Genomic DNA, 12,435 nt, shown 5'->3' on the forward strand with positions numbered 1-12,435 from the left:
CTTATTTCTCACCATCTTGGAGTCCTTCAGGTGTTTTTTAGCAAACTCCATGCGGGCTTTCATGTGTCTTACACTGAGGAGAGGCTTCCGTCGGGCCACTCTGCCATAAAGCCCCGACTGGTGGAGGGCTGCAGTGATGGTTGACTTTCTACAACTTTCTCCCATCTCCTGACTGCATCTCTGGAGCTCAGCCACAGTTATCTTTGGGTTCTTCTTTACCTCTCTCACCAAGGCTCTTCTCCCCCGATAGCTCAGTTTGGCCGGACGGCCAGCTCTAGGAAGGGTTCTGGTCGTCCCAAACGTCTTCCATTTGAGGATTACTGCGGCCACTGTGCTCTTAGGAACCTTAAGTGCAGCAGAAATCCTTTTTGTAACCTTGGCCAGATCTGTGCCTTGCCACAATTCTGTCTCTGAGCTCTTCGGGCAGTTCCTTTTGACCTCATGATTCTCATTTGCTCTGACATGCATTGTGATCTGGAAGGTCTTATATAGACAGGTGTGTGGCTTTCCTAATCAAGTCCAATCAGTATAATCAAACACAGCTGGACTCAAATGAAGGTGTAGAACCATCTCAAGGATGATCAGAAGAAATGGAAAGCACCAGAGTTAAATATATGAGTGTCACAGCAAAGGGTCTGAATACTTAGGACCATGTGATATTTCAGTTTTTTTCTTTTTTAATAAATCTGCAACAATGTCAACAATTGTGTTTTTCTGTCAGTATGGGGTGCTATGTGTACATTCATGAGGAAGAATGAACTTAAATGATTTTAGCAAATGGCTGCAGTATAACAAAGAGTGAAAAATTTAAGGGGGTCTGAATACTTTCCGTATCCACTGTGTGTGTGTGTGTGTGTGTGTGTGTGTGTGTGTGTGTATATATTATATTATATTTTTTATATATATATATATATATAAATACCTTTTTGCTGAACCTGGAGATGTTTACTTGTCGTGATTATTCATGTATTTTAAGGTGTTTTTTTTTTTTTTTTTTTTTAAATTCTCTTCTCCAGTTTGTTTATGCCCTTGACATTTTAGAGTTCCACTCAATAGGGGACAACTATACTATATTTTTCTAATTTTTTTTTTTTAAATGCATTATTCGTTTCAAGCGCTAGCATGACTTGATTTACTTCCACGGTTAATCCTTCCATTGGTGTTTTTTAAGTGCTGTTCCTTTCTGGGTCTACTTTATCTTATTATATATGTTTTTCGGCCATTCCATCAAAATCAAAGTGAGACTTGATTGGTTACCTGGATATTTTGTGGCCATCTTCGAAAATCAAATGGCGGCTTGGCTATGTGACTTACTATGGACTGAGCCCATCTTTACAATCAAAATGAGGTTTGACTATTAATTCCGTATGCCTTTTAGCCATTTTGTAAACTATAGTAAAGCTTGGTTAAGGCCTGACTTGCAATAGGGTTTTTTCCTCCTAAGTGGACTATTTATAGAGCTTGGTGACGAGTGTGACCTCCATGCCCCGATGACCTCAATTGTGACCGTGTGTAGGGTGGAGCTTATGCTTGTGATGTCACCATGCACACCTGTATCAGGATACTGACGGATTTGATCCTGGGACCGGTGTTTTTCTATTCAAGCGCTTGTTTAAAATTATTCTTGTGAGTGGGAGTGGCTGCTTATTTTATTTTTTAAAAAATAATTGTATACAATTTTACATTCTGCAGTCCCACCCTGGTTTTGTTTTTTGTATATGCTATGATGGAGTATCCTATGTAGTTTGGAAGACTGCAGTGACCAATTACGAGGGAGAGGAAGGTTCCCATCACAGATGACACATTGGTTAATGCAGCCTATTTGACTCTCTAACCACTTCTGGATCGGAAGGTTTTGCCCACTTAATGACCAGGCTATTTTTTTGCAATTCGGCACTGCGTTACTTTAACTGACAAGTGTGCGGTCGTGCAACGCTGTACGCATATAAAATTTGTCTTTTTTTTTTTTTTTTTTTTTATAGCTTAAAAAAAAAAAAAACAATTCTGGAAAAAATAAAAAATATTTCACTTTCTGCTTTAACTTTTTTACCCAAAAAAAATTTAATTTAATTTTTTTTTTTTATCTTTTTTAGGCCAACATATTTCTGCTACATATTTTTGGTAATAAAAAATCCCAATAAGCGTATTTTGATTGGTTTGCCCAAAATTTATCACTTATTTATTTTTTTTACTAGTAATGGCGGTGATCTGTCATTTTTAGCAGGACTGAGACATTGCGGCCGACAGATCGGACCCTTAACTGACATTTTTGGCACTTCTTTTTTACGGGGGACCAGTGACATTACTACAGTAAAAATATGCACTGTTAGTGTAATAATGACACTGGCAGGGGTCATCAAAGGGTTAAATGTGAGCCTAGGGGAGTATTTTCTAACTATATGGGGCTTGCGGAATTAACACAGAGACCTGTGATCCTAAATAGGAGGATCACAGGCGCTCTGTGTTTATTCCAGAGAGAACCGCCTGCTGTGTTTACAACAGAAGACCAACGTTCTCTCTTAGCGGGGAGCGATCGCGGATGTCCAACAGCAATCATGGCTGCTGGCCCCAAGGATCGGCTTCGACGCTTCCTAATGGGGGCAGGCGCGCGCCCCCAGGAGCGCTTCCGCGAACCGCTGTACAGTTACTACAGTTCACACAGCTGAGCCAGCCTGCCGCAGTATATCTGTGGCGGGGGGTTGGCAAGTGGTTAAAGAGTCCATGTTCTCTAGTAAGCCATTTGGTCTTATGGTGGTGGTAAACCTGGGAGATTCACATTCTGGATTGGAATTCATACCATACATGTGATCTCTTTACCATCCTAAATAAAATTGGGACTTTGACATGTTCCTTGCCCAATAATGCAGAGAAACCAGTATGTTATAGATCTAATGTAGCTGTCTTGTTGTAAATGTGTTTAGTGTATGCATTCATTGCTTTTATCTGCAATATAGAAAATGATTGTGCTTTTTGTCTTTAGGAGCTTATAAGAATTAACGTGACAGCACAGCATGACAACAAGACTGTAATGGAACAGGTGAGTGCTTGTTGGTTTTTTTTTTTGCCTGCGGGTTTTCTTCTCTTTTTGGCATTTTTCTACCTGTGTAAACATGTTGTTTATGCACTATATTTACCTGAATAAAAATGTTTACTTTTTTATTATTTTTGAATCTTTAAAAAAGAAGCAATGAAAACCACCACGTGTAATGAGAGAAATACGCCGGTACCTATAATCCTATACCAAGTATGCAGTAAAATCGTTACAGTGAGAACTCCCTTTCTGCTTACTTGTGCTAGGTCTGCAACTATGAAAGACATTTAAGCCTTCTGTTGGTTATAAAGGCTACATTTCTCTTACGTCCTCCGACAGTCGCCGCCCACTCATACAGTCTTCACCAATGGGGTATTGACTTCCTCTCCTTAGGAGTAGCTAGGCAAAAGACTTGTTAGAACAAAAGCATTTCCATAGACACACCCATAGGGGCTGTCCCACTGGTCCAATACCACTCCTGCAATAGCCATCTCAACTCAGTTTGTCTTCTGCCTAGTTCAGGAGTAGTCAGGCTTCCCTGTGCTGGGGCTACAGTCTCAGCCTTCATCTATTTTATGATTTTATTTTCTAAAGATGTCTTTTTTTTTTTCTTTGCATTGCTAGCTGTTTATTTTGTCAGCTTTTAGTTAGACGGATCTTCGGATGAAGATGGAGTTTGCGGAGCTGGGAATCGGACTGGTCGTCCTGGTTCTCCAGGACAGAGGATCAGATGGAATCCCAGCCCGCCATCGAGCGTTTCGCAGGCTATGTGTTCGCCCTGGCCTCATAAACGACCCATCCCTGTCCTTAGGGATACAGCCTTGTGGGGTGGCTACCTCACTGGACACATGCAGGGTTCGTCCGTGCACTCCTGGTGTCCTGCATTTTTTGCTGGCGGCACTCCCCTGCCATCTGAGGGTGGGTGGTTTTCCGTTTATTATGAGGCACCCCACGCCATCGGGTACAGGTAAGTACACTGTGTGGGGCCTCTGTCTGGGGGTTCGGCAATCCTGTGTGTCTGTGGTGTCCCCTATGTCTGTGCGTTTTTGGGCTCCCTGATCCTGGTCCCTGCAGGGGTTTTTTTCTCACAGCCTGCGCTCTGTGGGGTTTGGGGATCCCTCTCCTGTGTCACTAGGGTGCTTGGAGGTACAGACTAGCGTGGCGACCGCTGCAGGGTTAAAACCGCCGGTCTGCCATTTTAGGTGTGGGCAGCATGTCTGGCTTCACTGGGCGCTTGTATAGCATTGTGTGTAGTGTATTTTGGCACCTTGCGACGCCATCTTGTGTGTGGCAACGATCGGTCCGAGCACATGTCGGCGGCTATCTTGCCGAAGCCTCCCATTGCTTTGCATAGGCATCCATGTTTCCTTAGCCTGCAGCCTCTGTTCAGTCTCTGCGGTGACATCACTTCCTTCCTTTACTATGAAGCGACCGAAGGAGCTGGTAACGCACTTCTGGGGCTCTGTCCTGATGTCCTTTTTCTTTTCCTCCATTGTGCATTCTTCCTGGCTCAGTTTGTCCCTGCGGGGGGTCTGTGTTCCACCGCCATTGTAGCGGTGTGCTGCAGGGGTCCGCGGCACTCTTAAAGGGACAGTACCTCATATAAAAAAAAAAAAAAAAACTTTTTTTGCAATGGAATCTCTGGACAGCAAATTCACTCCAGCCTTGGTGGGGGATTCAAGTTCTTCTGAATCCTCTACTCTGACTAATTTGGCTGCTGTTGTGGCGTCTTTGGCGTCCAAAATGGATGTCTGAACGTGCTGCTAGAAAAAGGCCTAGGATTTCCTTTTCTTCTGATTCTGAATGTTACATGGTTGCTGTAGGTAGCATGCCCCTTTTCAGGGTCTCGCTCTTCTCAGGACCCCCAAGAGTCTGAGGGGGAGGTGGAAGTTACAGGGGTGGATAATTCTCCCCCTGCCCCCGCCCCCCCCCCCCCCCCCGGGACGCCGGAGAAACGTGCGGCTATGGATGCGCTGATTTCTGCCATTAAAGAAACACTACATTTAGAGGATGAGCCCAATCCTCCGGGCATTGTCATCTTTTGGCACACACAGGACCCGTAAGACGGCGCAGGTTTTTCCCTGCCCTGCTGAGTTTCATCACACTGTGAACAATGCCGCAATTTGAAACACACCTTCACGGTGCCTAGGAGGTTTCAACTTCTCTATCCTTTTGCGTCTACTATGGTTGCACGCTGGTGTGTGGCTCCTCAAGTGGATCACACTGTAGCCATATTGAACAAGGCTACACTGGTTCCTACCGAAGATTCGCCGGTATTTAGGGATCCTACGGATAGGAGGCTGGAATCGCTTGCCCGCCACAATTATGTGGTGGCGGGTTCCATGCTCAGGCCTATTTTCGCCTCTGTCATGGCGGTTCAGGCTGTGGCGGACTGGACCAAGGTGCTCAGACGCACACTCGTGGCTGATTATGCCCCTCCCACTACCGTGGAGATGGTGGACCAGATTTATCAAGGGGTCATGTATTTGTGAGATGCGGCCTTAAAGAGGCCCCATTGGCTGCGTGCCTGTCCAGTGTCGTGGTGCTTAGCTGTCGGCTGATCTGGTTGAAGAGCTGGTCGGCTGACCAGAAATCTAGGAAGGCGGTGGCTGACATTCCCTATGCGGGGTCTCGCCTTTTTGGGGAATCCCTGGATGAATTGGTTAAGAGAGTCACTGGGGGCAAGACCACTCTGCTGCCCCAGAATCCTAAGGGCAAGTTTTTCCGCGGGGTCCCGCCTTTAAACCTAATCGGGGTTCCTTTCGTGCCTGCAAGTCGCAGTACAAGGTGAAACCCTTCAAGGGCCAGGGTGGCCAGAGAAAGCCCTGGGCCAGCAAACAAAAATCCGGCCAAGCTGGGGCGGCGGCCCTGTCCGCCTCTGCCTGAGGGGTGGGGGGACGTTTGCGCAGTTTCCTCCAACCTTGGCTGCTCCGAGTTCAGGACAGGTGGGTTCAGGAAATTGTTTGATCAGGGTACAAGATCGAATTTCTTTCACGGCCAGGGGACAGATTCTTTCCCTCAAATCTTCATTTGACCCCAGGGCGGTTACAAGACCTGCATCAAGCGGTGCAGGATCTCCTCGCTCAGGGGGTGATTGTCCCGGTGCCTCATCGGGACAGGTTTCGGGGGCAAAGTGCGTCCAAATCTGGACTTGAAAGCTCTGAACCGCTTTGTGCGCGTTTGAAAATTCCGCATGGAATCGCTCCGCTTGGTGGTAGCCTCTCTGAGCCCAGGAGAATTCCTGGCCTCTATCGACCATAATCTACACATCCCAATTTTCGAGGGTCATCAGAGGTACCTCCGATTCGCTGTCGCGGAGGAACACTATCAGTTCGTGGCGTTACCTTTCGGTCTCGCTTCGGCTCCAATGGTCTTTACCAAAGTGTTGGCACCTGTTCTGGGACTGCTGCGGATGCAGGGCATTGCGGTCTTGGGTTATCTGGACGATCACCTGTTAAGATCGAGTGCCAGCCAGAGCCTGCTGCACGATCTGTCCACTACGGTCCAGACGGTCCAGGAGTTTGTTGGACGATCAACGTTCAGAAGTCGACCTTGTCTCCTTCGTTTCGTCTCTCGTATTTGGGAATGGTTCTGGACTCTGCTCAAGCAAAGGTGTTCTTGCCAGAGGACAAACTCCAGACCCTACAGTCAGAGGTCAGGTCACTCAGGGACAACGAATCCTCATCACTCGGGACCTGTATGCGGTCTCTGTGATTGATGGTATTGGCCTTCGAGGCGATTCCATTCACGCAGTTTCACACGCGGTCTCTCCAAGCGGAGATCCTGGCCGGGTGGGACATACTACCTCATTCCTTGGACAAACCAGAATTGATCTCTTGTGGTAGCTTCTGTCCCCCGCTGTGTCAGGCCGGAAAATCCTTCTGGCCGTTACTATGGACGGTGATTACCACGGATGCCAGCCTTGCCAGCCTATCTGCCCAGGGCACTTGGTCAGAGGAGGAATCCTCCCTTCCGATCAACATTTTGTAATTGAGAGTGATCAGGCTGTGCCTGCTCCATTGGTCGGATAGTCTTCAGGGCCGTCCTGTGCGGGTGCAGAAGGACAATGCCACTGCGGTGGCGTACATCAATCACCAAGGGGGCACCAGGAGTGCCCGGGCGGCCCAGGAAGTGACCAGAATTTTGTCTTGGGCCGAGACTCCTGTCCCGGCGATCTCGGCAGTTCACATTCCAGGTGTGGAGAATTGGCAGGCCGATTATCTGAGCCGCCAGACCCTGGACCAGGGGGAATGGTCCCTGCACCCGGAGGAGTTTCAGATGCTGTGTGCGAAATGGGGATCCCGGATGTGGATCTGTTCGCGTCTCGGCTAAACCACAAGGTGGAAAGGTTCGTGGCAAGAACGTGCGATCTTCTGGCAGACGCCTCGGATACGCTGGTGGTGCCTTGGCATCAGTATCGTCTGATCTATGCCTTTCCTCCGATTCAGTTGTTGTCCAGGTTCCTTCGCCGGTACGCCTCGGAACCAACATTGGTGATTCTGGTGGCACTGGACTGGCCACGCCGGTCCTGGTACGCGGACATCGTTCACCTGGCCGTCGAGCCTCGTTGACGGTTGCCAATGCGGGAAGATCTGCTGTCTCAGGGTCCGATCTTCCATCCTGCTTTACAGTCGCTGGCTTTAACGGCGTGGCTGTTGAAAGCCAGGTCCTGAGAGACGGGGGTCTCTCTTCGGAGGTCATTCCTACCTTAATCAAGGCTAGAAAAGCCTCGTCTGGTAAGATTTATTACCACACTTGGAAAGCTTATTTTGCCTGGTGTGAATCTAGGGGTTTCTCTCCTCGTTCATACTCGGTGGCAATCTGGAGTGGACCAGCGCCTTGCGTTTGCTACGATTGAGGGCCAGGTTTCTGCACTGGCTGTTCTTTTTCAGCACCCGGTGGCGTCTCCATTCTTTGATTCGCACCTTCATTCAAGGTGTGCGTCACTTGGCCCCTCCTAGAAGGGAGCCTCTGCCTCCATGGGACTTGAACTTGGGTCTGTCCGTGTTACAACGTTCCCCGTTTGAAAACATCAGGGAAACTTCGTTACCTCTGCTGTCTAAAAAGGTTGCCTTTTCTGGTGGCGATCACTTCTGCTCGCAGAGTGTCGGAGTTGGCGGTGTTGTCTTGCCGCTCCCCTTACCTGGTGGTTCATAGGGATAAGGTGGTCTTGCGACCAAACCCGTCCTTTCTTCCAAAAGTGGTTTCGGATTTTCACCTCAATGAGGACATTGTCTTACCTTCGCTCTGTGCGAATCCTAAGGAGATTGCCTTGCATTCTTTGGATGTTGTCAGGGCGATCAGGGTTTACCTGTCAACTGAATCCTTTCGGAAATCGGATTTCCCTCCTTGTCCTTCCTGAGGGACCGTGGAAGGGTATGGCTGCATCTGCGGCGACCATTGCTAGATGGCTCAGACAGACAATTGTTCAGGCCTATTCGTTGAGGGAAAGGGTACCACCCTTCCCTGTCAAGGCGCACTCTACCAGGTCGGGGAGTGTGTCCTGGGCTTTCCGGCATCAAGCCTCAGTGGCCCAGGTGTGCAAGGCTGCGACTCCTTTTCAAAATAATACAAAATTGATGTTCTGGCGTCAGCTGATGCCTCCTTTGGCCGCAAAGTTCTCTGTGTGGCAGTCCAGTAGGGGACCCAGGTTTTATGCGGGTCCCTGGCTGTTGGGGTTGTTTACCCCTTGGTTATTTGCTTTCCTGGGTTGTTGCTCCTGTTGAGCCTTTTTTTTTTTTTTTTTTTTTTTTTTTTTTTTTGTCCAGAGGGTTACCTCTCTGTTCATGTAAGGTTCCTTCTCTGAGATGGGTACTGCGTTGCCTTTTCTGAAAGTTGCGTTTCCCAGCCCTCATGTCTACACTGCTTTGGGACATCCCCATTGGTGAAGACTGTATGAGTGGGCGGCGACTGTCAGGGGACGTAAGAGAGAACTGAATTTTTGTAAAATCTTACCGTAAAATTCCTTTGAGTCCTCCGACAGTCGCCGCCCCCGTCCCTCTTTTGGGGTTCTTATACACTTAACTGCTTTGATACTAAATGGAGTTGAGATGGCTATTGCAGGAGGGGTATTGGACCAGTGGGACAGCCCCCATGGGTGTGTCTATGGAAATGCTTTTGTTCTAACAAGTCTTTTGCCTAGCTACTCCTAAGGAGAGAAGTCAATACCCCATTGGTGAAGACTGTATGAGTGGGCGGCGACTGTCGGAGGACTTAAGACCGGCAGCTCCTAAAGAGGTAGGGAAACCCTCCAGACATGCAGGAAAAAAGAACACAAGGGATAAAATGAACAGCAATGACTTTATTATAGCAACTTGCATGTATAAAATCCAAAATCAAATCCAAAATCAAACATCAGTCTGTGCGGTATCAGGAGGGATCCTCGCAGTGAAGCCAAGTAGTGTGTGGTCAACAGGAGATCCCGGCAGCAGTCCTGTGCTGTATTAAGAAGCTGTCCGAGCACTGGGCTGTAGCTAGACGTAGCGGAGGCTTCCTTAATGGGCAGCCTCGCTGATGCCCGTGGCCGGAAGTGACGCAATGGCGCACTGCTGGTTCCTCCACGTAATCTGACAGGGGTCAAACGACTAAGCAAGTAGTGGAGGGCGGGCCCCAACGTTGTTTCGGAGGACCACCTCCTTCATCAGGCAGCCCTGCCCTTGCTATAATAAAGTCATTGCTGTTCATTTTATCCCTTGTGACCTGGCGCTCTGGTGTTCTTCTTTTTTCCTATTAGCTAGACATGGATGCTTTTGTTGTCTATGCATTCATGGTTTCCTGACGCTTCCTCGGGACATGGAAGCAATTTACACTTCAGATGAAATTAGAGAATCCTATCCTATCTAAAAATAGAACATAAGTACAAGAATCCAAAATTGCAAATCTCCCCAAATGCGTTAAAGAGGAAGTAAAGCTTCCTCTAACTTGTACCTAATAGGTAAGCCTTATTGGTTTACCTATCGATTCTGTAAATATCTCCTAAAAATGCATCGTTTAGGAGATTTACTTTGAATGCAGCCGTTGACATCATTGGCGCATGAGTCCTGAAGGAATGGCGGCTCCGGCCAATCAGAAGGCCGGAGGATGTGTATCCAGAAGGAAGACAGATGAACATGTCGGCCGTGTCAGTGGTGAGCGGGCGCCACTGCAAGGGCTTCGTTCTAAGGTTTTTGTTTTTTTTTGAGGTTTACAACCGCTTTAACACAGTACATAGAAGGCTGAGAGAGAAAAAGGGGGGAAATTTTTTTATTTTTTTTTTTCCTCTTGAATAAGAAGGAAAAAAAAAAGTTGAATTTACCTTGAAATCAGATAAATCTGTCCCCACCTCTTCTCAAACTCCTTCTCTTCTGTGAGTGTCCCCACCCCCACAGGAAGTTGGCTGCTATTGGGGCACTAGTGCACGTCCAAAGAAGCGCTCCATGTATCTTGCCCACAAACCTCCTCCTAGGATTTGATTGACCACAGCAGGAGAAAATGGCCACTGCTGCCTCTGTTCTGTGGGAAGGGGGGGGGGGGGAAGCAGGGTGCAGTTGCAGACTGGCACAGCATTGGATTGGAAGAGGACTTGGGTAAGTGTTTTTAGGGAGGATGGGGTAGGCGGGTGAACATTTTTTTACTTTAATGCAGGAAATGCATCAAGGTAAAAAAAAGTCATGACTTTACAACCACTTTTAAATCCACATAACAGCTGCCAGGCAAATACCGGTAATTAGACTTTAGCAATGGCATCCCCTGTGTGTGTCTCAGTACAGTTTTTTTCTTCAATCTATTGTCTTACATGGTATGTGTATTTTCTGATTGTAACTAAAAATTTACATACATATGAATAATAATTTCAATCAACAGAGTTGCAGATTAATTCTTTATCTGAAATAAATATGAAATATTTCCTAAAACAAAAAGTGAAAAGCAACTTGTAGAAAAAGATTGTTGGTTAAAGTTTTTTTTAAAATAAAAAATGAGTGCCGTTTTACACTAGTGCGATGCGGGAACCCTGCAAATCCACTGTGGGTTCCTGCATCGCACCCCACTCGCAGGCAGTTCACACGGCCATATGCGAGCTGCTAGGGGGGGTCAATACAAACTTAACGACACCCCCAGATTAGTTTGCATATCGCAGTGCCAACTGTCAGATCGGACAGGAATTGGATCCAATAGGTGTGAACACCCATGTGATCCGATTCTGCTGGAGGACCAAAAGTGATTTTGGTCCTGCGTGACTTTGGTCCAAATGCGATGTGAATTCAGCCATACAATCTGTATGGCTGTGTTCGCATCGCACAGACATCGCATGTGATCTGCATAGTGGTGCAAATCACATGCGATGTCTCACATCACATATGTGTGAATTGGCACTTACTCATATTTATTACTAAATGCCTTCCCAATTATAATGTTTTTGTTTTACTTAAAAAGGTTTCCCCAGGATCTAGATTTCACTTTGTCTCTGTTGTATGGGTTTGCTCCACTTCCAGGCTCTTGTTCTTTTGCTACGGTATACAATACAGACTTTTTTTTTTTTTTTCCTGCAGGTAAGATGAACTATCATGCCATAATTTTACTGTATGTTACGATATTTTACTTCCTGATTACTGTTCATTGGTGGTGTATATCATCCAAAACATAATTCGTATAGCTTAAAGGAGTATGCATAGTGCAATTCATAGATGGGATATTCAAAAGCATAAGGGTACCTCTTCTTCTCACATCAGTACATATTCCTTTTGTATATTCTCAGATCTGTTTCCTGAGGATAGCCTCACCCTATTTCCTGCTTAACCCTAGCTGATCCAAGCTATTAATCTCAGACTGTTCTACTCTTCCCGAAGTTCAAGACTTGGCTTCATATACCTACATCCATCAGTTAAATGAAGAATCTTCCTTTTTAAATGGTCAGACTTCAAGAGAAATTAAAGAAGGAAGGAAATTGAGTGAGATTAGGAATCCCTCAAGAACAATGACATCAATGAAAAGCATTCTAGTCAATATTTGAGATTTACAATGTATCATTATCGATTTTCACCGGCATACCACACTGTTATTTATTAAACCTAAATTAATTGTTTAAAAGGAAGAAACAACCCCTGGTTTGGATTTCCAAACAGCATTATTGAATGGTGCAAAGATCATCTCCCCAACGTTCTGATATTGCTGGCAACATACCCCATCTGAAAGGTCCTTTTTGCCCATGCAACATTTAATACTTGATAGAGCTGTTTCTAAATCGGGCTATTTCCATGTTTGGTTTTATTTTTCCAAAAATGTATTTGCATTTGAAGATTAAGACTTTGCTGCCTGAAAATAGATATATTAAGGTTTACTTCCTGGAAATACTATGTCCTTTTGTCGTTTAAAATTAAACCAAAACCCAAATATTAACTGCCAACTTCAACCAGATTGCTGAAAAA

The 12,435-nt window shown here is 46.3% G+C and overlaps 1 protein-coding gene across 1 annotated transcript in view; it reads left to right on the forward strand.

The window, feature by feature from the left end:
• Positions 1-12,435, forward strand: part of GINM1 (glycosylated integral membrane protein 1) — a 118,764-nt gene that overhangs the window by 15,590 nt on the left and 90,739 nt on the right. Inside the window, exon 2 of the mRNA XM_082251592.1 lies at positions 2,981-3,037. Coding sequence (XP_082107718.1) covers positions 2,981-3,037 — 57 coding nt within the window. The remainder of the gene's footprint in view (positions 1-2,980; positions 3,038-12,435) is intronic.

The sequence above is a fragment of the Pelophylax lessonae genome (assembly GCF_965119305.1).
Source record: "Pelophylax lessonae genome assembly, chromosome: 3".
NCBI lineage: Eukaryota > Metazoa > Chordata > Amphibia > Anura > Ranidae > Pelophylax > Pelophylax lessonae.